This window comes from Ipomoea nil, unplaced genomic scaffold, assembly GCF_001879475.1.
Source record: "Ipomoea nil cultivar Tokyo-kokei standard unplaced genomic scaffold, Asagao_1.1 scaffold0805, whole genome shotgun sequence".
NCBI lineage: Eukaryota > Viridiplantae > Streptophyta > Magnoliopsida > Solanales > Convolvulaceae > Ipomoea > Ipomoea nil.
The window spans coordinates 3,277,053-3,302,515 of record NW_017617233.1 but is presented as its reverse complement, the minus strand read 5'-3'; the positions used below and the strand labels follow the sequence as shown (position 1 = coordinate 3,302,515).

General features: G+C 36.4%; 4 protein-coding genes and 1 non-coding gene across 6 annotated transcripts; 2 read left to right on the top strand and 3 right to left on the bottom strand.

Annotated features, from left to right (window-relative positions):
• Positions 1–656: 656 nt before the first annotated feature.
• Positions 657–3,152, top strand: LOC109177669 (probable beta-1,4-xylosyltransferase IRX14). The gene is made up of 3 exons (XM_019327093.1): positions 657–1,639; positions 1,731–2,255; positions 2,546–3,152. The coding sequence occupies exons 1-3, from the start codon at positions 963–965 to the stop codon at positions 2,766–2,768; spliced, it is 1,425 nt and encodes a 474-aa protein (XP_019182638.1). The 5' UTR covers positions 657–962; the 3' UTR covers positions 2,769–3,152.
• A 3,657-nt stretch (positions 3,153–6,809) lies between these two features.
• Positions 6,810–6,882, bottom strand: TRNAR-ACG. The gene has a single exon. It is a non-coding gene; the product is annotated as a tRNA-Arg (tRNA).
• A 1,313-nt stretch (positions 6,883–8,195) lies between these two features.
• LOC109177667 (UPF0481 protein At3g47200-like) lies at positions 8,196–10,113 on the top strand. The gene has a single exon (XM_019327091.1). The coding sequence runs from the start codon at positions 8,381–8,383 to the stop codon at positions 9,962–9,964; it is 1,584 nt and encodes a 527-aa protein (XP_019182636.1). The 5' UTR covers positions 8,196–8,380; the 3' UTR covers positions 9,965–10,113.
• A 663-nt stretch (positions 10,114–10,776) lies between these two features.
• On the bottom strand, positions 10,777–17,029 carry LOC109177668 (small RNA degrading nuclease 3-like). Its single transcript, XM_019327092.1, has 13 exons — positions 16,741–17,029; positions 15,953–16,058; positions 15,041–15,223; positions 14,812–14,901; positions 14,280–14,348; positions 13,802–13,942; positions 13,516–13,632; positions 13,373–13,442; positions 13,022–13,122; positions 12,672–12,806; positions 12,486–12,596; positions 11,833–11,937; positions 10,777–11,515 (listed from the first exon to the last, which is right to left on the bottom strand). The coding sequence occupies exons 2-13, from the start codon at positions 15,983–15,985 to the stop codon at positions 11,111–11,113; spliced, it is 1,560 nt and encodes a 519-aa protein (XP_019182637.1). The 5' UTR covers positions 15,986–16,058; positions 16,741–17,029; the 3' UTR covers positions 10,777–11,110.
• Positions 17,030–19,013: 1,984 nt separating this feature from the next.
• LOC109177666 (F-box protein At1g47056-like) lies at positions 19,014–21,777 on the bottom strand. Of its 2 annotated transcripts, XR_002053614.1 has the most exons (3): positions 19,889–21,777; positions 19,401–19,504; positions 19,014–19,324 (listed from the first exon to the last, which is right to left on the bottom strand). XR_002053614.1 is itself a non-coding variant. In XM_019327090.1 (1 exon), the coding sequence occupies exon 1, from the start codon at positions 21,499–21,501 to the stop codon at positions 19,801–19,803; it is 1,701 nt and encodes a 566-aa protein (XP_019182635.1). In that variant the 5' UTR covers positions 21,502–21,776; the 3' UTR covers positions 19,639–19,800. The 2 variants fall into 2 exon arrangements, 1 of the variants encoding a protein (XP_019182635.1); XM_019327090.1 differs by lacking the exons at positions 19,014–19,324; positions 19,401–19,504 and having other exon boundaries at positions 19,639–21,776.
• Positions 21,778–25,463: the final 3,686 nt, after the last annotated feature.

Sequence of the window (25,463 nt, the reverse complement as noted above, 5' to 3'; positions counted from 1 at the left end):
AAATTAAATGTAATAGTTGTTATATGTTATATTATTATGGAATAAAAATATTAGTTGCATTACAATTAAATTTTATATTAAAAAATTAAAGTTTTAATTTATAAGAAAACAAATTATTTAAGTGTAGAAATAGAATTTGGTGTAATGGGTTGGAGATGAATAAAATTTGGTGTAAGAATATTTTAAAAATATCTTTTTTGATGTAAAATTTGGTGTAATAGGTTGAAAATGATCTTAATATGTAAATTGTAAACATTTAATATGTAATTTGTGTTCTTTGAGTCAGGGTATCTTGCAAGATAAACCCATGCCCATAGAATAATTTGTCTATCCCCATATCCAATTGGTGTGAACTCCCCATCATGTTGGGTGAAGAGAGTTTTAAATACAATTAATCATTCGCTAGATTATTGCCATATGAACAATATTGCTTCAATCACAAAATCTTATTGTGGGGAAAAAGAAAAAAGAAAAAATTACTATATTAGCAGTTTTTTCCAGACCAATTAACGTTTGTTTAGGGAGAATATTTAGGAGTTGATACATTGTAATCGGCAGTTGAACAAGAATTAGGAAAGTGTCTTGATGTTTTCCCAATTTTGGCAATACACGATTACACGTCACAAATTACTAAAATACCCCCGTGTCTGATGTCCTAGATTTCATCCTGGTTCAGCGCTTCAGAGTTCAAAACCCTTGGCCATTTTCGTCCGAAAACCCAGCAAAAAGATTCAGGTGCTCGATCATGGCGTCTAGCAGTAAAGTCAGCCTTCAAGCGAGCAATCAATTGTTTGATTCGTAAGCTTTAAGGAATCTTTGTGATGATTCGCCTTAACATCTTACCGAACATTCCGCCTCTTCTTCAAACCCGTTTCGCCTCTGAATCTTAACGCTCCAGTGAATCAATCCCCCCTTCTCCTCTCATTTGATTTCGAACTGTGTTGTTGGAAGAGGAGGAGGAAATGATGAAGCTGGGCCGGAGGAGCAACAGTTTCCGGGGAGCGTTGTCGTTGGAATCGTCTCCCGACGGGAAATCGCCGGCGACGGTGGTGTGGCTTGTGCTTCACGCTCTCTGCTGTCTGATTAGTCTGGTACTCGGCTTCAGATTCTCCCGCTCCGTCTTCTTCCTTTTCCTATCCAACTCCTCCTCCACCGCCTCTAATACCCTGTACTCTCTCCCGGCCCTCTCCGTTCTAGAAGCTCTGGACCGCGGCGCTCCGGCGAACGCGACGGTTTCGAGCAGCCGCGTGGTGGTTGGGCGGCACGGGATCTTGATACGCCCCTGGCCGCACCCCAATTCGACGGAGGTGATTCAGGCTCACAAGATCATCGAGATCGTTCAGAGGGAACAGAGGTTTCAATATGGCGTCAAGAGTCCTAAGACTGTGATTGCTATAACTCCCACCTATGTTCGAACCTTCCAGACTTTGCACCTCACCGGAGTGATGCATTCTCTGATGAACGTTCCGTACAATGTAATCTGGATTGTCGTGGAAGCCGGCGGAACCACAAACGAGACCGCCTCGTTGGTAACCAAGTCGGGGCTCCGGACAATCCACATCGGATTCCCCGAGAAAATGCCGATTCTATGGAAGCATCGCCACAAACTGGAGTCCAAAATGCGAGTTCATGCTTTGAGGTATTTCAAAATTTGAAATTGGATTTGATAGTTGATAGAATAGGTGTTGTTTGTTTTGAATTTTGAATTTTGAACTGTGAATTGTGAGCAGACATGTAAGAGATGAAAACCTAGATGGGATAGTGATGTTTGTGGATGATAGTAATATGCACAGTCTGGAGTTATTCGACGAGATCCAAAAGGCGAAATGGATCGCCGCAATCTCTGTTGCCATTCTTGCTCATTCCGGGGGTTCCCAGGAAAACCATATGCAACTGCCCGTTCAAGGTCCGGCTTGCAATTCGTCGAACAATCTAATAGGTTGGCATAGCTTTGATCCGTCCCGCTACGGGGAGAAGAGTGCGAGGTACATTGGAGACAAGGCAGTCGTGCTGCCCGGGAAGTTCGAATGGGCTGGGTTCGTGTTGAATTCTAGGTTAGTTTGGAAAGATGCTGAAGACAAGCCGGAATGGGCTAAGGATTTGGGTAGAATAGTGGAGGCTGGAGAAGATGTTGACAGCCCAATGTCTTTGCTGAAGGATTCTTCGGTCGTGGAACCTCTAGGAAATTGCGGGCGCAAGGTTATGCTTTGGTGGCTACGAGTCGAGGCAAGGGCAGACAGTAAATTCCCCGCCAGGTTAGTTTCTACTTAGATTACTATACTACTTTACTAGGTTGTTTCATGAATCATGACACTACTTTTGTTTCCCCTTAATTTTTATCAAGTGATTGTCTTCTCTAGTATTGCTCTCCATAAGTGTATATATTTCATAATACGGGGCAACCCCAACCAGTTGATTTGGTAACTACTAGGTTACAAGTTCAACTCCAGCCTATTGGTCTTCTTGGTTTGAGTCGGTTGAACATTTTGATATTGGTTGTTTTCGTACTCTTTTGATTGTCGTTAAAATATTCTATTTTATGCAGATGGATAATCGACCCACGGTTGGATGTTACTATCCGAGCAAAACGCACTCCATGGCCCGATGCTCCTCCTGAACTGCCTACCGCTGAAAAGTTAATCCAAGAGAGCACCGAGAAACGCACTACAAAGCCACGATCTAGAAGACGCAGTTCCAGGAAGAGAAAGCATGTGGCAAGGAACATTGATATACAAGCCTCGTCTACTAGGCGTTCTGGGGAGAATTAGTTATAAGTTGATATACGAACTATACAAGGCTCGTTTAGTAGGGCGTTCTGGGGAGGGAGGAGAAGTAGCCAACGACATTTGGAGAGTTATCCATGAAGTCAGCTCTTATATAGCAGTTGATACAACATACCAAACTTTTTTTTTTTTTTTTTTTTCAGTGTTGATTTCATTCTTTCTTTATGCCCCTTTTGACTTCTCCTCTCTTCTCTTTTTGATTTGAGTGATTAGAGTTGCGATCCCTCAGAAAGGAACTCAGCTGAGCTGAAATCTTCCCTTCTTCCATTATACACATGATTCCATGAGCTCAAGCTCGAATACGTTCTTGCTTAATTTTCCTTTTTTTGAATATTATATATTGTGAATATAAATTTATAAACTTCCCTTTCCAATTGTTTTTTTTTTCTCCACAAAATGTGATGTAAAGTTGTAATCTTTGTTGCAGTCACATAACTGGCATGAGTCTGAAGTCTGAACTCAGATCAATGAAATGGTTGTCTACTTGCATCCCTGTGGCCTGGCTTTACCAGTTGAAGTATGGTACACCAGCCAGGGTATTAAGTAAGATTCTAATGTTAAGTATGTTGGGTACAATGCATTTTGAATTTTTGATCTCTTCATTGTTCTTGAAATTTGGTTCATATCCTTCAATTTGAACAAGTTGGTCCATTGATTGTGCATAGTGTTGTTAATTCAATCTCTCACGATGAATTTGACTACTAATTTTGTTTCGTCAGGCGATGAGGTGTACTGAGCAGACCCTCTAATTGTAAGGCAAACCTTTAAACTCGTATCATACTCGGATTGGTTCGATTAAAGAGCAAAAATGCTGGTTAGATTGATTTTTCCATATGAGAAGGGGTTCAAACTCCCGACCTCTCTTAAGGGATGAGAGTGTACAGTCACTCACGCCAACCAAACTGGTTGAATTTGACTAAGACTTGAGAGTATTATGTCGTAAGAGACTCTATTTGAAAGTAAAAGTTATACGTAAGTGTCAAAGAAGAGCTCCCCACCCCAAAAACGATGATCTATTGAGTGGAACATGATTCTTATACATGGATGATTACTAAGTTTGATTTTTGTCAACACTCTTTCGGTTGAGTTTATCACGTCGAGTCTTTTTTAGTGCAGATAAATAAGAGCATGATTTATCAAATGTACACTTTCGAGTAGTGATTATAGATCATGGAACTATAATATTAAAAAAAGTTATAATTATTAAGTTGACTATTTACATTTAAATTTATTAATTCGTTGAAATAAAAAACCGCGAACAAAACGTAATCACACTTAAAAAACTTGTGCGTGTAGAGTACTTGTAATTTTATGCACACGGAATATTTTGGTGCACCTTAATAGGCGGGTCAACGATGGTTGGTGCAAGACTGAAGTTTCGGCTTGTATTAATCAATATAATTTAATATTATATGCTATTAATACGTTTATATTTATTAATTACTATATTTACTTGTCATATTTTATTATTTTTGTGCACCTTAATAGGTGGGTCAACGATGAATGTCACCCAATTAATCAACACGATACTCAAATAATGAAACTTGAAATCTTGTGATTATCAAAATAATTGTTTCACTAGTTCAGTTGTGGTTGCCCTCGACATTTATATTATTATTATATTTGTAACTCTTACATCCTATTCATTAAATTAAACATTCAATATTAAAATATAATTTATAGTCTATCGTGAAGCAAATATATTATTAATTACGTGGAAAATAATATAGATAAAATATAAATGTACAATCTTATTACTCCGTATTAGTTTAAGGCAGAATGGTCAAATATGCATATCTACTACTCACAAGTGCTCAATTGACCCCTTGATTTAAAATAAGAGCAAATTTGATACATAAACTTCTTAAAATTCTTGCATTTACCATTTTTACCAGGTTCCATATAGTTCTGATGGCATGGCGTCCAGTTAAAATGGTAAATGCAAGAATTTTAAGAAACTTATGTATCAATTTAGCTCTTATATTAGATCAATGGGTTAATTGAACACTAGTGAAGAATAGATGAATATATTTATTTTAGTTTAATCTTTTAATTGAGACGCGATACATCTTTTTATTAATTAGACAATTTGATAAATGTATAATATTTAAATACCATTTTGGAAATTCTAAGTTTTTTGTGTTTTTTGTGTTTTTTTTTTTTTTTTGAAAGTGGAAATTTTAAGTTTTGATCATGGTTATGATGAAAATAGAAAGTATGATAATACCAAGTGCTGAAGCTATGTGATAAGGATAGGGGAATGTGAAACTGTGAAAGCAATGGACATCGGACATCATTTCATTTCCCACGTTTGATTAACTTAGAAGGGTCCATTGACAGGTAGATTATTGGATTAGATCAAGTTTCAACGTCAATACATCATCAATCGTTATAAAGTGGACCCTGATCCTAAACAACGTAATTTTGAATTTTAATTTTGACAACAATTGTTTATTTTTCAATTCACGTCACGGATTTTTTTTTCCTGTAAAGCATGTGTATGTGTCTTGTGTTATGTGTTTCTGTATCTTATGTGATGCAATTTTGTACCTTAAGCGTATGGATTTTGCATATGAAATAAAGTAATATAACATGCGCTTTTGTATATTTCGCTATGCATTTTTATGTCTTGTGCTATGCGTTTTTATGTCATGCGTTATGCGTTTTTATGTCTTATGTTATACAATTCTGATATGTACCTTAGAAATATTGATTATGTACTTCAACTAAAATAAATATAAAACATGTGTATGTGTCTTGTGTTATGCGTTTCTGTGTTTCATGTGTTGCAATTCTATACCTTAAACGTATGAATTCTGTACCTGAAATATATTAGTAGTTATGTAACACACAACATATTGTGTATTTTATTTTATGAATTTATATCTTGTATTATAAAATTATGTGCCTATAGAACCTATATTATCTACATAAATCACATTTGAGAATAAGGCTGTCCTTATCCCTGCAAATATTTCCCACTCTCAAAAATGAGTCCCACTTCCACATCATCCCATTTGCAAATCATCTACTATTCACACCACATCTCTGCAAATCTAATCTATTTTGAAAAGTGGACCCCAAACAATAAAATAAATAAAGAAAACAAACAAAAAGTACATATATAAAATAAAATTTTTTTTTTTTTTAAAAAAAGGTATAAAGCTGCTGCTGCTGCTGCTGTGGCAGCAGCTTTGTACGATGCAAATGGTTTGCCAATTTGCATTACTTGCAAATTGGCAATCCAAGTAAGCAATAAAAATAAAATATAAATAGCATATTATTCCACCTCATTTTACCACATCACTTTGTCAATGGGTTCTTTGCAGGGATGTGGTTAGCCTAAGTAAATATATAAAATGTGTATGTGTCTTGTGTTGTGAGTTTTGGTGTCTCTTGTTATGAAATTATGTACCTTAAGAATATTGATTCTATACTTGGAATAAATTAAAATTTGTATTGAAACATGAGAAACGGATAACTACAGAATCTATTAAAGCTTAAATATAAAAACACCGTCATTTTGATCAAGGGTCCACAATGTCATATGGACCCTAATCCACGATATAAATTGTCATACACCATTCACTAATGTCATTTCTTGTAATAGAGTCCAACAATAAATTCCATTTAAGATAATTAAAATTATTTTGACTAACAAACGAGGAACTTTTTTTTGAATACTACTAACTCTATTAGAATGTAGTATTTGTTCATAATTATTTTCTCAACCTATTGAAACACAAAGAGCCAATATCGTCTCCATTGAGACTCGATCCCACAACCTCCCTTATAAGGGAGCAACTTGAAATGAAAAAAAAAAAAAAAAAAAGTTTTTCCTTGAATATTTGAAATCTTATTTCTCAAATAAGAATACTTCACTTCTAAATTTATTTCTTGCATCATCAAAAACAATACTTCTAGTTCGATAAGAAATAAAATTAAAATGGAAAATATAAAAGCCATTCAAATGTATGCAACCGCCTTAACGGAAGGGAATAAAGCCTATCGGCCTTCATAAAATTTCGACTTCACTGGGGATCGAACCCAGAATCTCTGGTTTCGTAGACCAGCGCCTTATCCATTGGGCCATGAAGTCCTTTGTGTTTATACATTTAGTAAATCAATAACTTACATACTTTCATGGTTTAGTGCTTTTAATGTTCTCCACTGAATAGTTTCATACTTTCATGCTTTCATATTGATTACATGGCAAGAGTTTTAGACTAAAACATTTTATCTAAGTAATTCTAATTGAAACCTTTGAAATTGAAAATAGTGATCTCGTTTGAATAGTTCCTTTTAAGAATAAGTTAATACGTTTTTATCGATACTTATCTCTTTTGCATTATTTGCAACATATAATATTTTGATACAAGGTTCAAGAGTTAAGTGACATGTGGGAAGAAAGAAATATATATGGAGTAAACAAAACTTTCTTAAAAATTCAAGGTAAACTTTTTAAATGAGTAAAATCAATTATCATCACATTTACATCATCCAAACTACCTCATGTCACAGCAAGTAGAGTCGGTGGTCAGTTAATTCATGGACACATTGAAAAGAGGAAGTCTTTATGGTGGCCCAAAGGTGCATTATGAACAATCATGGATATTCATAGTCAAATAATGAAGGTGAAACGGTCACACAATGGTCATTCATGAAAAATTAATGACATTTAATATGATGTCATGCTTAATATTGTTATGAAGATTAATATTCGGAGTAGTACATGTAGTCCTATTTCATACTTCATTTTTTACTTTCTATGATTTGGCATACTTTGATTGCTCAATTTTATAAGGGGATATTATATTTATCTATTCTTTTTTTCCTCCAATCAAATTTGAACACAAATGTGAGTAAAAGTTGAGAGTAAACTTTAGGAAGTACATGTTGTTCTAATCTTAAAAAAATCTATTAGAATTGTCCTAATCTGTTCCATCTTGTGAGTCCACTAGGCTAATTGATGTAAATGTTATCGCGAATCACCAGACGCATTATGGATCCTGGTCTATTAACCGTTAACATATTATACACCTATTATAATTTTGTTTTAAACTCATAGTATATAAACAATTAGTAAATAAACTAAAATTACATAATATACTAACATCGAGTATATGGTCCACTCCACAATAACTATTCCATGCATTTGTTGTTAGTGAAACATTATGCTCTAATGGTTAATTAGTGATAAGTAATCCAATGAATCATGTGGGTTAATCTTTCGAGTAACAGTTATGTCATGGACTCAGATCTACATTACAATATAATTTATATACTGAATTGTGGATATTCAGTATATAAATTATGTATTTTTAAATTTGAGTCCACATTGTTAGGTGGATCCTGCGGGTCCACATAATAATTTGCCTCATTCGAGCCACCTTTATACTTGGTCTACCGGCCCCACTAGGCCGATTGACCTATCCCAACAGTTACAATCATGAATCATGATGTACAACCAACAAGATTTGTGGCAACTGGCAAGGAACAATAATTTATTTATTTTTGAGAATGGAACAATAATTTATTAATCACTCCAAAACAAAGGTTTCCCACGCCCCCAACGTTGCTTGCTATTTGCAGCAAAAATGGTGGCAGTGTTCAACAAAGAACTCTTGAGTTGGTACCTTATCACCCTCAAACTCAACCAAACTTTGGATAATCGTCTCCAAAACGCTCAAACCCCCCACCCCCAATCCCCACAACTGCAGATTAACACTGAACAATCCGTAAAGATTGACTGCACAGACAGCTCAGTTAGTTTCCGAGAATCCGTGAAGATTGAGGAGGGTCCCACATCGCCGGGAACGGAATGGGCGATTAGCATCAAGGACAAGCTGGAGCAAGCGAAGCAAGACGACGATTCTGGGTCGTGGTCAAAGCTCTGTATCTATAGAGTCCCGTTGAGTTTAAGGAAAGACGACGACAAAGCTTACATTCCTCAGATTGTGTCGTTGGGGCCTTACCACCATGGAAAGCGGCGTCTGAAGAACATGGATCGTCACAAATGGCGGGCGGTTTATCATATCCTGAAGCGGACGAGCCAGGAGGTGGGTTTGTACCTGAACGCCATTAGAGAGGTGGAGGAGAAAGCTCGAGGGTGCTACGAGGGATCCTTAATCGCTCTGGGCAGTAATGAATTCGTGGAAATGATGGTTCTTGACGGGTGTTTCGTCCTCGAGCTCTTCCGCGGCGCCGCCGCCGGAGGGTTTAAGCAACTCGGGTATGCGAGGAACGACCCGGTTTTCGCGATGCGTGGGTCCATGCACTCGATCCAGAGGGATATGATAATGCTGGAGAATCAAATCCCATTTTTCATTCTTGAAATCCTCTACGAAATCCAGTCCGGGAATCCCGGGATTGTGGCGAAATTAGCGCTCAGATTCTTCGATCCACTCATGCCCTCTGATGAGCCCTTGACTAAACGCGATTTGAGCAAACTGGAGACCTCCATTGGAGCCAATACAAAAGCTTTTGACCCCTTCACCGATCTGGGTGGCCTCCATTGCCTCGACGTTTTCCGGCGAAGCCTTCTGAGAACAGGGCCAAAGCCCTCCCCGAGAATCTGGATCAAGAAATGGTCACATAGCAGCCGCGTGGCAGATAAAAGGAGACAACAATTGATTCACTGCGTTTCCGAGTTGAGGGAAGCTGGGATTAAGTTCAAGAAAAGGAAAACAGACAGATTCTGGGACATAAAATTCAAGAATGGGTACCTCAAGATTCCCAGGCTGTTAATCCATGATGGGACAAAATCCCTGTTCCTTAACCTCATCGCATTCGAGCAGTGCCATCTGGACTGCAGTAACGACATAACGTCCTACATTATCTTCATGGATAATCTGATAAATTCCCCGGCGGATGTGAGTTACCTCCATTACTTTGGGATAATCGAGCACTGGCTGGGGAGTGATGCGGAAGTGGCTGAGCTTTTCAATCGCCTGTGTCAAGAAGTGGTGTTCGACATCAATGACACTTATCTTTCCCGGCTGTCGGAGCAGATAAACCGGTATTATGATCACCGGTGGAATGCCTGGAGAGCGGCATTGAAGCACAAGTATTTCAATAATCCTTGGGCGACTATCTCCTTCTTTGCTGCTGTCATCTTGTTGATCATGACTTTTGCACAGACGTTTTATGGCGTGTATGGATACTACAATCCACGCTCTTGATTTCTGAAAATGGTGGCTTTTCTTCTGGAATGGGGTGCTTGATCATCTACTGGATTGGATTGCTTGAATTGTTTTGATTTTTTATTTGTTTGGATTTGGACATAAAAATATACCATCTTACAAAGGAAGCATAAGCTTTTTTTCTTTTTCTTTTTAGTAATGACGGAAACTTGCGATCACTAAGCAAGAGTGTGTATCACTAGAAGGCTAAACGAACATAGTGTTGTGCATAGCTAACCAAGGATTGCTCATAGCCACAAGAAGGTTAAACCAGCTTGGGGTTGTCTATAGCTGACCACAGGGAGGTTAAGCCACCTTGAGGTTGCTCATAGCTGACTACGGGTTGTCCTGATCACAAGGAGGTTAAACCAGCCTAGGGTTGATCATAACTGACCACGAGTTGTCTTGACCACAACGAGGTTAAACCAGCTTGGCAACCTAGGATTGTTCGTAGCTGGTAGATACAAATCAAGTTATTCTTAACTGATCGACTCATACTAAAAAGATTAATAAGTTGCTCTCGTTGGTTAAACCAGCCAAGGAGGTTAAACCACAAGTTGTCTTGACCACAAAGAGGTTAAACTAACCTAACAATCTAAAATTGTTCATAATTGACTGACACAAATCAATTTATTCATATATGACCGGCTCAAACTAAAAAGATTAATAAGTCACTTCCGTTGGGATTATGGAAAGCATAAGGTTTTGACTCATCCAATGGCAGTCCAAAGTAACCTACGACATTGTACGATCAGTGGTTTCTACATTCTGATCAATGAACTAACTGGATGCACTTATGTAGGTGGCAACAATTTTGAAATCAAAATCTTTAATGTCTCACAAAACTAGTCTGTGAATGTTTAATACAAGAAATTTCTACCATGTCACTGTAAACTAGAGTTCAATAAAATCCCATAATACAATGTATTGTTGGGTAAAATACAAAACTTACACTGACAAGCTCAACCAAAACTGGGGGAGATGAATCCTACATTGGAGTAGTTCAGTTAAGGAATGCAGTAAAAGGAATTTTAGTTAAGTCCCAATTTGAGGCTATGGAAGCACAGAATACTAACTGTTGTAAAGCCCTTAAGTTGCAGTCAGGGCTTCAATCCCTGTGAAACCGTGCATGGAAATGTGAATGGGCTAAAGTCCCTGTTTCCTCGTAAGCGCAACAACGATTTTATTTAAGTTGGCGATTTCTTGATCTCTTTGGCTTAGCTCTCGCTTCAGCCGTTCAATCTCCTTTAAGTTGGAGATTTCTTGATCTCTTTGGCTTAGTTCTCGCTTCAGCCGTTCAATCTCCTTCAAGTAGGTTTCAGACTGATCACTTGTGGCAGTAATATTGTTCTTCTCTAGCTCTTCGCCTTGATAATCTGTCCTGGATTTCTTGGATTCACCCAAGGGCTCCTCATCTTGAAGTGGCCGTTTAGTAGATGCATTGTTACTTTTACAAGAATCATCACGGGCCATCTTGCAAACACATAAACTCCCAGATACTCCAGTGTCAAGTTGAAATGATACGAGTTTCTGGGGCCGCCCAGATGTATCCTAGAAGAGAACATATTGACAACAGGGTTATTAGATATCAATCCTAATCTCTCGGATGCACAGATAAAATGCAGAAAACAAGACAGCTCTCAAAGTATGAGCTAAAGATGTTAAACAATGCATAGTCATATCCCCGTACAGAAAAGAGGGTAATGCAGGAAAGAACATAGCTAGTTGGCTACTACTATATCGTCCATTTCTCCCTCCTTGCTTCAAAGTCATTTTAAATAAAGTAATGGTTGTTATTGAGGAAAGAAAATCACTTTTGGTACTTGGGGAATTCACTTACTAAAAAAAAATCACCAAAATATACACACCTTTTCTAGGATACCTTCAATCTTTTCAAATGCCTCATTTGCCGCTTGCTGATTTTCAAAAATTGCAAATGCAGAATACCGATCTCCTCGAGGTTTTTTATTAGTCTGCAAACACAGTTTTTATTCTGAGAATAGGACGACTTTGAATTCACTACACAAGAGAGAGAGAGAGAGAGAGAGAGAGAGAGAGAAAGAGAGAGAGAGAGAGAGAGAGAGAGAGAGAGAGAGAGAGAGACTATATAATTATAAAACCCTCATGGGCTTGGAGGCTAGGGTTAACACAAATACAGATTGGAATGTCAATAGAAAACAAAAATTCATATCATAGTATATAATACTTCAGTATTAAATTGAAGAAATAGAACCCATGAATGGTGATAATACTGTAAAAATGATTGCATTGTGCAGCCTGGATAAATTAAACGGCAAAAGATGCTTCATAAAATGAACATATATCTCTTATTGATATTTAATTCAATAATCAAGCTAAGAGCAATATGTATCTCAATGTTAATCAGTATTAGCTAATTTATATAGACAATGAAATTTTGAATTTCATTATTTCAACATTGACAGGAAAGACATGCAGATCTGGAACTATGGTCACAACATGTGGAAATGAATATGAACACACTAATAGATATTGTCCTAACCTTAACTTCAACAGTGAACTCTCCAGAAATCACTTTATGTAAATCATCACTAGAAACAACCACTGGTACCCTGTGGACAAGAAGTTTTGCCATCTGTACCTCCTCTTGGACCTAAATTCAAGGAATGATGCAGTAGGTTAGAAGTACTTTGTTGGAAGGAAATGAGCAGAAATGGGTTGAAGCTACCTTTTCACGGACGAAAGGTACAACATCATCAACATCATGCTCAACTTTTTGAATAACAAGCTTCATTGCAGCACATGCATCATCCAAGCAATTATGTGGAGATCCCTTCTTCCGAAGTTCAAAACCTAACACAAACTGTTGAGAATTACTTTTTATGAGTTCATCGTCATAAAATTGCAGTGGTCATAACCCAACCCAACCCAACCTTATTTCTGTGTGCTTTTGACATTGTCTTAACATGTGCAAGTAGAATAGAGGAGTAGGGACAAATATAAAGTTTAATTTACAAGTTTTGGCACCAGAAGAAAGAATAAATACAAAATGACCAGATCTGCTGCACCAGGACTTACTTTACATAAGTTACTTAGCGAAGGTTTTCTGTTAGGAGGCTCATCCCGGTATTTGAAGACATAAGCCGTGTCAATGACTCTTGGATGATCTATCTGTAAAGCTGTAAAGTAATATGTTTATTTATAAGCTAAAATGTGGGTTGGATGAGTCCCCAAGGAGAACAAAACAGAATTTAAGAAATTAAGTGCACTGAATTATAATACTCAGTAGCAAAATAATAGTAAAACTTCTAGTACGGGTACAAGTGTTAGCCAGTATGCAGCAATATTAGGAATTAACACTTGGCATAGACCAAAACTTCTGTAAATAATTCAAAAATGGACACAATAAGATTTGACTAGTTGGCTTACCTCGAAGGTCATTGTATAAGCTGTGGCCAACTAATATCTTTCCGTGAGATAACAACTTCTTTAAAGATTTCTGTAGGAATGCAAAAAAAGTTTGAGTGATCTTTTGGCATAAATCTAGGACAGCCCAAATAACAGAGATTTACCTGTACATCAGCCAAGGAACAAGTAACTCCATCTAAATCTGTTGCAGTAATTCCTGTAATATCAGATCTGTAATCTGCAATTGCTTTACTGGGCTTTACAAATTCATCAAGTTTAACCTGAAGTATTCCAAACTCCACTGTGATTTAAGGTGATCCATGATGAAAAATATTATATAAAAGCAAAATCAAAATCTGTAAATCACCAGAAATACTCCTTGTTGTCAACTGGTTTAGGTAAATACTAAATAAACCTTACAGTTCTTATTAGAACTATACTGAAAAATACCTTTAAATTCCGATCAACAGCACAGACCCTGATTAAAGCTTCAGTGCCATCATGACAAAGAGCCATCTCACAGTCAACTGCAAGCATTTCAGTTGATTGCATAACCTTGGACTTTTTACTGCGTTTGGTATTTAGCCAGCCCTGCTCAATGACCCAAATTCAAATAAGGGTGAGAGAAGAAAAAATGTATTCTCAACAAAATAGTATACTTACAAAAGGAATGATTAACTAAAATGCAAGCTTAGAAAGACAACAAAGTATTCATGTATTGAGGCAATAACACAAGAGTTGCTTGCTCTTTTCGAATAATGATAGGAAAGGAGAAGTAGATAGACTTAACAAGTTTAATTAGATGAACCTCAGGATGCTACATTAGATTAATGAAAACCCAAGTAAACCTGAGGCAGGATGCATTTATAACTATGGTTACAAGTAGATGCTGAAACAAACATAATCATTGATTAGAAAAAGATATCACCTCCTCATGTGACGGGAAGGAATAATCAACTGGATATTGAGGGTTTTCAAGAGTTAAGCGAACTAGCCTCTGCACTACCACAGCAATTGAATTAGTATCCAAATTGTTCAACGATTACAAACCTTCTTGATCAAAACATATTAATTATTCCATATGCAAACTATACGGAGAAAATAGAACAAAGGAATAAAATGCCAAAATACTAAAAGTGGTCAAATAATCTGTGAACAAAACCAAGCAATCTATTTCCATGGTAATGAATGGTAGCAAGCTAGTAAATTGAACCAGTCCAGAAGTCACAACCTTAGAAAAATATATGCCCACATTTAATAATCATGGTAAAAGAAAAGGACTAATAATTATTAGCGGCTAGATCATACTTAGTTCACAGTTTCTGGTAAAATGTACCTAGTAGTTAGTTTAGCACCTACCTTATTTAAAGTGTTAACTTCCATCTACAGTGTTCCAGTAATATGTTCAGTGACCAATATAGTTCAAAAGAAAATGTGTGCATGTATTATATAATATAGACCTGTTCAGGGGATTCAGTGTCTGCTGAACTTTTTTGGAATTCAACCACAGCATCACGATTGAAATGACATTGTAATACCTTCTCAAATATCTGCATTGAGAAGGGAGTAAGGAGACTGCTTACTGCAATATTAATTACTAAAAACTTTAAAGGAAATAAGATACTGGAATAATGTGAATAAAAGTATCTTATCATCTGGCTCATTAAACAAATCATCTCTATCAGTTACCTTCAAATCCTCCTTTTGATTAAATGTTTTTAAAAATGCAGCTAAGACATCAGTAGACCTCTTGGCAGGGTCACTCAAGCTAGATCCAAACTTCTTGTCAAAAAATTTCAAAAAGTCCTTCCAGCCTCCTTTGCTACCTTCCATTCCACGTTTTTGGGCTAACTTCACAATTTCAACAAGTACCTTAACACCATAACAAGGAGCCAGTAGCCTTGAAGTCATCAGTTGTGAAGACATAATAATGGAGACTTACATATACTCAATTAATATAAAAATCCGTTCAGAATACAACCAATTTAGACTCTAAATAATAATCCAATGAAATTTAAATGAAATTAAAAGCATCGACACTCCACTAAGCCTACTCAGTACTCTGTGTATACAACTAGTTTATTTCTTTCTTTCAGAAGCACAGTTTGTATACTCAAATGCTAACTGATGCTACAAAGAAACTCTCAAGAAATCTATAACTTTGAAGAGGTAATCCAAAAAAAGTGTAATGTTAACAAGAAAAAAGATGGTATGTATTCTCAACCCACATGGCTGCTTAAAGATGCACCAAAATGAGAAATTAACTAAGAAAATTTCCATAGACATCAGAATCTAAAAGATGGTAATATAGAGTACTACTAAAAGCATTACTTCAGAATGTAATTTACAGAATAATCTCTGCTTATATGACACTTATTCTTGATGCAAGATTAGCATAGCTAATGAGCATGGAATAAAAGCACTGGAAAAAAAAAAAAAAAAAAAAAAAAAAAAAAAAACACTTACTCCTTGTTTCTCTTAAGACATCATGAAAACACCAAATTATTGGTAAAGATAACAAATTTAGGTCAATTAATGAAAAAATAAAAAGCTATTGCAGAAGGGGAAAACGAGAAAACAAAGAGAGCAAGAAAACCTCACATCTTTTTTCGCAGAGGCAATCATCTCATCCATTGCAGGAAAAAGTGTTGTAGAATCGAACTTCTGAATTGTGCCCAGAGTGAGTTTGTGGGCAATGTTTAGGAGTCTGCAGTTGGAAGAAGCCAAGTACAATTGTCAATTAGGGTTCCATAAGCCCTAGCTGAGGTGGACAAACGGCATTTGGTTATGGTTATGGGTGGAAATGGGGCAGGTGCGGGGAGATATTACTCATCCAGCCATTCCTGCCCCTGAAACCCCACCCCATTCCCCATCATCCCCACCCGGGGAATGAATTCCTTCCCATCCCTGTCCCCGATCAACTCCCTAGTCAGATGTATGCCATTCTTAATGTTAAAGTTCTTAACCTTAAAATGCATAAATCTTCATCAATTTCTCAAGGACAACAAAAATACCAAACTGCCAAAACTTTCCATCATATCAATCAAAAATTAAAAATTTAATCTCTATACTTAATTTTTCTGAATGAAATAATAATAATAATAATAATAATAATAATAATAATAATAATAATAATAATAATAATAATAATAATAATAATAATAATAATGCATAAAGTTTTTTTTTTCTTTCCTCATCCTTTCAATTCTCACGGGGTATATTTTCTTTCCTCATCCTCTTCAAGTATACAGCACATATCATTTGATTCGGCTACAAAATTCATACGGTGTAATGGAGTATATAACTATATACCACAAAATTCATACGGACTAATGGAGTATATAACTATATACCACAAAATTCATACGAAGCATTCAACTATTCATTACCTTCCTGCCGGACGGGGAGGTCAAGACGAGGCTTGCACCTGGGGGACAGCGGCTGGCGAGGCAGAACTCTGGCGGACGGAGGTGAGGGAACTGATTGTCTGCTTACGGAGGTCGGAGGCTGCGAATTGGCGTCTCGCCGCCTTTGGCTGGCGGCCGGCGGTCCTGGTGGATGGCGAGGCTGAGGCAGTCAGGCAGAAAGCATTTTGAGATTTCAGAATAGGGTTTAGGGTTCTGCTTGTGAGCTTGTCTTCTCAGGGTTTACGGGTTTTGGACTTTTGTCCTTTAGGGACTTTAGGTGTTTAGCAAATTAGGGATTAGGTTTTTTTTTTTTTTTTTTTTAAAAATTAAGATTAAATAAGCCCTCAAATGAATTGATGGTATCGCAATTGAACTATCAAATAAATCATTAAGGGTGGGTTTGGAAATAGAACAATATTTTCTGAACAATGATTTTTAAAAAAATAATTAATTTCTAAAAAATTCGGAGTAGTTTATTTTTGTGTTTAATTCAAATTTTAAAAATAGTCTCTCTTCTTTTTTTTTTTTGATAAAAGTTAAAATGTCTTATTTGGCTCATTTTAAAAATATACGCATAAATCCATTACAAATTTATTTCTTATAAAATATAAATTATTTTAATAATTATTATTATTATTATTATCATTATTTATAATTTAATATAAAAGTTTAAATTAAAATATATACTAGTTATAGGGTTACTAATTAGAAATTAGAAATATAAATAAATTAAAACATTTGAGGCGGTGAACATGTTTTTAGGGAGTAGAATAAAGTGGTTGATATTCTTGTCAATTGTTCACTCACTCATGGTAGAGGTCTAAAAGTCCTTATGTCACCCCACCTTAATCCCAAATGACGATTTGGTAAAATTAGTGTGGAGCAAAATACATAAGAAGAGTTCCCGCCTCAAAAGATGGGACAGTCGCGCACTCTAATTTTCTTGGGTTTCCCCCTCATAGCTTATAATAATAAAAAATGTAAATAAATAATATTTAATTTATATCATATTATAAAAAAAAATACATAAATTGTCAAGCACATTGTGCTCAGATGACACCCGGGTTGGATTCTTATATAGGAGATTGTGAGTTCGAGCCTTAGTGTAGGTGTTATTGACTCTTTGTATTTCTTCAATATATTGAGAAAGTAGCTATTCAAAGAGTCACTAGCATACAAAAATTGATAAGTATATAATTTTTCTTTTGGTGATGTGAGCCAGATTAGGCCACAATTTTTATTAATTGGCTCGAATTAGTTAAACTCCATTAATAAATGTAATAATCTTGAACTAAATACATTCAAGGAAAAAAAAAAAACTCTTTTTAAATTTTTTGCATTGTGAGTCGGGGCAATGATTTCTTTTGTTTGGTTTCGTTTAATCAAATTCATATTTTAATCCGCAATTGATAAATATAATAAGTCTAAATTAACGTTTTTATTGTTTTGCTCAATTCGACTAGATTTATATTTTAATTAAACTAATCCAGTCCAATAATTCAAATAATAACTAGACAGATGGTTGGCTGCCAATTTAACACCACTCAGAAAGAGAGAACTAAATATCATGAGAATCCAGAAAAGTCTTTAGAGTAAAAATCTTGAAAAAACATTTTCTGTCAAAATATGTCATTTGTTCTATGATCATAATGAGTATATTTCGTTGATAATCAAACATTAAAAAAAAAAAAACAAAAAAAAACAACCTCGAAAGTCATTTTTCAAGTTTCCAAATGACCCTTAAAAAAATCAATTGGTTATTATAACTTAAGCTTTTGGTTTATGGTGAGCAGACACCAATGGATCAATGGTTATATTATGGATTAAGGTCCACCATGGTTCATATTTTATACATGAAATTAGCATATTATATACATTTCGTTTATTTGTACATAATATCTTATCCGCATGTATACCAGGTCCACATGCCCTATCACATGATATAATTTACACAATAGTTAAGTCATGAACCAAGATGCATGTAGCAATATGCACCCAACATGTACCTATTTTTTCTCTGCTTCTCCATATACTAATTGACGAATCATTGCAATGCATTTATGTAATGGGGAAAAACACATTTCATTTTATACTGCACTTGTTTCCCATCTTGATTAATGCATTTGGTATTTTTCTTCCAAAAAAAATAAGTCTAGTTGACCTATAGATGCTTCTTTGAAGAGCGTTAGGTCAACCACAAACAAGATGTGCTATAAACCCATACAGGGCAGGGGGTCGGAATCGTGACAATTTTATAACGTGATGAAGCTGAGTATGATTTTATTTTTTGGAATCGTCATTTACATTTTACACAGATCTACAATTGAGGCCCGTACAGGACAACTCAGTTAGTCACAGAGGTAAAACAGATCTACAATTGAGATATCTAAAAGCTGCGGGGCCACTGAAATGCCAACAGGAAATTGGTAGTTTACATGACATTTCAGGCTGAACCTTCCTCTCTTCTGCCTATATTTTCTCCTCATAATGTGCTCCACAGTCTTGTTGAACTGGTCAGCCGTTGATCTATCAATCCCAGGGGGATTTCCTCAACGCCCAGGGAAATCTACATTGACCAAATCAAACCCAATAGTTCCAATCACTTTCTCTGCATATTCAAACCATAGAGCCTAAGAACATACCAACAATTTGACATTGTTCACCCAGTGTTCCCACAGCATGGATGATATTCAACACAGAATGCGTGGAACGATTCAACCCTTATAGGTCTGTTCCAGCCGAGCCCCTGCCAAGAAAGATGATCATACACAAAGAAAAACACTAAACACACACATAACTGTGAGTAAGACACCAAAAAAGGAGCATTAAGGTAATAATCATCATAATATAATGTGCGGATTGAGAATGTTACATAAATGGAAGATAGGTGTGATATATGATGTTTGAACTTGACTCACTTTAAATGGAACGGCTAAAAAATACAGTTTCTTGGGACTTGAATGAACAAATAAGAGACTTGAACTCATTACACTCAATGCATTAACAAAGTTTTTACTGTATTCTAACAGTTGTTCATACAGCTCATTGGCTGTCATTGAAGCTAGCATTACCATTTGACCACCTTCTAAATGTGCAAGGCAAAAGGGTTCTTCCTACAAAAAATCCAAACCTTGACTTAGGTGCCGATGATCGACCTCCATTACTGCTCGATGGCATATCAGCATCAACAACAACGCTACCGCTACCACCACCACCACCACCACTGGTCACTGTACTCACAGCAGAGTGGAACTCTACACCTTCATCTGGTGCTCCAGCATCGCTTGTACTACCATCCACAGGCTCAGCTTCAATTTCATCAACGTCTAAATTCACCACTAAGGAATGCCTTGCTGCCCTCAACGAATCCGCAGCCCCTCCAGTAACACGTTTGCATTTCTTGACCTTAATTTTCACCAAATTCGGACAGCCCGAAGCGAAAGCCATAATCCCCTCATCACTCACCTCACATCCCTTGATACAAAGCTTCTTCAGAGCCCCGCATTTACTGGCAATACATGACACTTCAGGATCACCAATTGTCTCGCTACCACAAAGAGCCAATCTTTCTAATTGCTGACAATTAGAAGCAATAGCAGAGAGACTAATGGAGGTAGGGTTTAAACCAATGAGGACCAGCTCTTTAAGTTTTGCACTGTTCTCAGCAATAGCAAGCAAGGCATCATCGCCTATCCGGTTCGTTCTCCATCCATCAATGTGAACTTTCCTCAATAGCTTACAGTTTTTAGCCACTGCTACAACACCTTCATCTGTGCATTCAGGAGTCCTAACCAAATGTAAAATCTCCAATTCCAAACAATTGGACACTGCTATGAGCCCAGCATCACTCACTTGAAGGCGCTCTAAATGCATTTCAACTAAACAATTTTGCCTAGAAGCAACATTCTCCAAAATGCTATCCCAATCCCCCAAACAACGCAATAGCTTAAGAGTTCTTAAATTCTTTGACCCAATGATCAATGGTCCAAAGCACTGTCCATTATAAAGCTCTTTCAAACAAATCGATTTCAGCGACGAAGCCGCCGCTCCTGGGCCAATTGGCTCAGCAGCGAGGCCATCGTTGATGCCGCGGAGGCGTTTGACCGATAGTTCCTCAAGGGAAGAGCAGTTATCGAGCAGAGCATTCATACCTTCGGCTCCGAACATGCAAGTCCCGCAGGAGAATTTTTTCAAGCTCTTACAGTTCTGCGCGAACGCCGCCATCCCGACATCGGTGACGTCGCGGCAGCCGTGCAGCTTCAGCCGCGTGAGGTTTCGGCAGCGGAGGGAGATTTGGACCAAAGCCTCATCGTTGATGCTCACGGATTTGCGGTCGCAGCGGAGGGCTAGTTTGGTAACGGAATCGTATCGAGAGAAGATGGCAGGAACATGCGGGAGGACATCGGATTTGGCGTTGAGGGAGAGACGGTGGCGGCTCTGTCCTTCCACGAGGAGCCACCTCCGGCAGACGAGGGAGCAGCTTTTCCGGTCACCGGAGCTCAAGGATTGAAAAATCAGCGCTAAGCATTCGTCAGGAACCCCGTCGCTGTAATCGCACCCTCCGAAACCGTCCTCCGAACTTGGCGCGGCGTCTTCATCCGACTGCACCATCGACAAAACATCCTGCTGTGAATGATCAGACATTGATCGGCGATGTTTAGCAACAGGCTTCGGATAACAACTACGGTTACGGTGAGTAGACCCACCAGGCCAGGATTGGTGGATCGACGGAGACTGGCCCATCCAGATTCGGCGATATAAGACACGAGGCCGATTCACGGCAAGCGCAATTCACGCGCCGCCCTAGATTCAACGCAGAATCGGGTGGTGTACAGATTAGATTTGGGGATGAAAAAAAAACAAACAAACAAACGAGCGATCGATGAATCTTTTGAGCAATTGGGGCAAATTGGCAAAGTTTTAATAGGAAGGAGGGTTTGACATTTGACCCGTCAAAACCAGATTGGACCGCCAAAGGGGCAACACCAATTTGTGCGCGTTGTCGCCACGACCGTCATGGCCGACTAAGTAATAATGGAATGTGGACGATGATTATCCAGAAGAGGTCGTGGCACCCATTTTTGTTTAAAATCATAATCATAATAATAATAATAATATAATAATAATAATATCATTTTTTTATTACTACCAACTCTATTACAACGTAGTATCTGTTCGTAATTACTTTTTCAATCAAATGAAGCACAAATAGTCAATATTGTCTCCACTGAGACTCGAACTCACAACCTCCCCTATAAGAGAATAACTTGATGTCATTGAATAAAATAACTAGGTCAAAAACTAGTGATCATTGACGATCGCCCACCGATCGCCGATATTTGACCTAACTTATTGGAATTTGGTCAAATGTTTGCCGAAGGATCGTCGGAATTGATTGAAACTCTAATTTACTTGCAATTACAGGTCACCAATAAGTTAGTGGATTTTATTGCTCTAAGATAACATGTTTGTGGATTTAATTGTAACTCTCTTAAAGTTTAACAGTCTAATTGACGTTTTGAGTAGATAAAGTTTAGGGACTTATTTGATCATTTCTATTAATATAAATATATTTTAACTTTTTAAAGGATTTGAGAGGTGTTGTTAAAAAACTCTCTTATAAGCATAGTTCACAATATAATAATGACACAATTAAATAATTGAAGTAGGAATATGGACTTAGAATTGATTTTGTCTTTATAAGTTGTCCAAATATGGCATTAAATCCAACAAAGTAATCTTCCTTTCACTTTTTGAAAAAGTTTTGGGTAGTAGCATGCCGGAGGGACCAAGTCTTGTGACAACTTTATGTCTTGTTTGGATGGAAAGGAAATACGTAGAAGCGCCCGTCCAAGACAAAGTATAAGATAAAGGAGAGAGCAATTTACAAGACGAAGATAATATGGATTCTTTTTATGCTTGAATTGGTAAAACTTTTACCACAATAAATAAATAAATAAATGCAATAAGAATTTTTACTATTTAGAAATCATATTGAGTTGCATAAGAAATAACAATGTCATGCTTAACTAGAAGGTTCTTTAATTTATATATAAATTATAATATATACTAAATATTTTTAACGGTATGTTAAATACTCAGTGACAGTGTTCGTCAAGAGAAGGCTGTCATCTAACTCTCTGAGTTATGGCGCCTGTGGGATTCAACCGAAGAAGAAATTTGATGTTATCTGGAGGTCAGTTCACATCCAAGTTACTCCGTTTCTTAATTCTTATTAGTGTGTTAGATTAGATCTAGGATGGAAAATAAGGTTTAAGAGTAGATGTAAATATTTGTTTTATGCATCTTAATTAAGCATTAAATAAAGCAGTCCTAATTCCTATCTAATCTGGGATGATTAGAGACCAAGTCCAGTTAGAGAAGACCATAGAAATTAATGATGCGGGATGGGGGTGGGGACTAGGGACGGAGCGAGGGAATTAAGGATGTTCCACGATTGCGGCCAGAGGTTGGACCAGCCCAAAATGGACAAGAAAACAATATTGTAGTAGGGACCGGCTGACCGCGTCATCCGCTCGCACAGTCACTACTAGAAGCCCGCAATTGCGCCGTCTCCGCAAACACAACTCCACATTCACGCCACTTTCTAGTAATAATAATAAGGGAAAAACTCAAATAAACATCCAACTTTATCTAAAAAGTCAATTAGTCTTTAATTTTTTTTAAAGTATAAATGTATAATTACACTCATCAATAATTTATTTTGATATACTGAAGTCCAAAAATCTTAAGATTTCAGCAACCCGCCAACAACATTTCAGACAATAAAGTTACTGGCGACCGGCGATTGGTCGCCGGTCACAGATTAGGAGACCAAGGTTACTTTCTCCGACCTAAGAAGGCGACCACCGTCGCCTTCTCTAAGGAGAGGAGAAAGCGACCTTGGTCTCCTTCTCCGTGAGCGACCATTCACCGGTCACTTTGTTGTCTGAAATTTAGCTGGAATCTCGTTAGCAGGTTGTCGGAACCCTAATGACCTGTGATAACAGGTCATTAATTGATTTTTATATTTCATTGCTTCAAAATAAATTGTTAATGAGTTTAATTGCACATTTTAAAAGTTTAAGAGACTAATTGACTTTTCAGGAAGGCCTATTTGACCCCTTTCTCTAATAATAATAATAATAATAATGTTTTATTTTCAATCTCTTTTGATTCCGCTTTTGGTATTGTAATTGATGATATTAAAGAAACTGCATCCTCAATAAGTGGTGTATGTTTCTGTTTTACTAAACGATCTACGAATTGTGATGCCCACTATGTGGCTCGCGGAGACCGTTTTTGTGTCGGGTTACAGCGAGTGGTTGGACACTCTGCCTACTTATCTTATTGACACTCTTTTATTGGATTTAATGCATTCAGTTATGGTTTTCCAAAAATAAAAAATAAAAAAAAAATAACAATAACAATAATACCCTCACACCTAGCCGATGATCAAATGAGTAAAGCATAATTCTCATACTTAAAAATTACGAATTCGATTATGTCTAACACGCTCTCGATTGAGCCAATCATCAACTTTTTAAAGTTCTAACTCCAACTTTTTTTTTTTGTTCTCATATTTACTTTTTTTTTTTGTTTTAATTTTGCTGCATTTTTTTTCTCTTAATATTCAACAATTTTAGCTAAGTAGGTAGCAAATTAAATTGATCTTATTATATGGAAGAACACTTCAAATTTATATATTAAAAAAATTTGAAAATTTAGGATTTTAAAAATATAACAGTTAAAATTTACATTTTTTTTATATTACTTTGGGGAGTAATTTCATCACAAGTTTTTTTATTACAAAGGAAGGAGAATAATGCTTGAACGAAAGATAAACGATGTCATTTATTTATGAACGGAAAGTTGGAGTTAGAACTTTAAAAAGTTGATGATTGGTCAAGAGTTGCGGAAGAGGAAGGAATAAAAATATAGGAGAAAAAAAGGGCCAAAAATGTTTTAATTGAGAAGGGTAAAAGATGTCATTTATTTAAAATAATAAAAATAAATATGAAAAAAATGTTAGAAAGCTCCTAGCTTATTTTTGAAATGCTACATAAGTTAGTTTTTCAAAATAAACTCTTATTTTGAGCTACTAGCTTATTTTTGAAACATTATCTAATAGAACTTATAACTTATTAATAACTTATAATAAGCTATAAGGTCCTAAATAAGCTAGGTCAAAACAGAACCTAAATTTACTTTATTGTAATAATTGAGAGACTAAAATGTATCATTTTTCCAATAATATACCTCCATACAGGTTGTTGGATACCTCAATTTATTGACCATTCTAAACTTTATCTTGATTCTCCATACGAAATGAAACATGAGATAAAAATGACAAAGTTGATTACATTATTCCGTTCATTATTCATTTGTAAACTTCTTCTTAAAAAAAAAAAAAAAAATATTGGTGACAAAATCAGTTGAAGATGTCTTAAACGAGTCACTTATTTTTATTTAATATTAAATTTAATAGTTTAATGTCATTGGTATATATAGATGAATTATTGAAATAGTAAACTTAAAAGTATGATGTCTTGAATTGCATTTGGTAGTACTAATTGTATCTTTTGTTTGTTTATTTATTTATCTATTTTTTATACATCCAACAAAATAAGATGTATGTATAACTCCACATTCACGCCACTTTCTAATACTTCGTAATAATAAGGACAAATAGTCAAATAGGCATT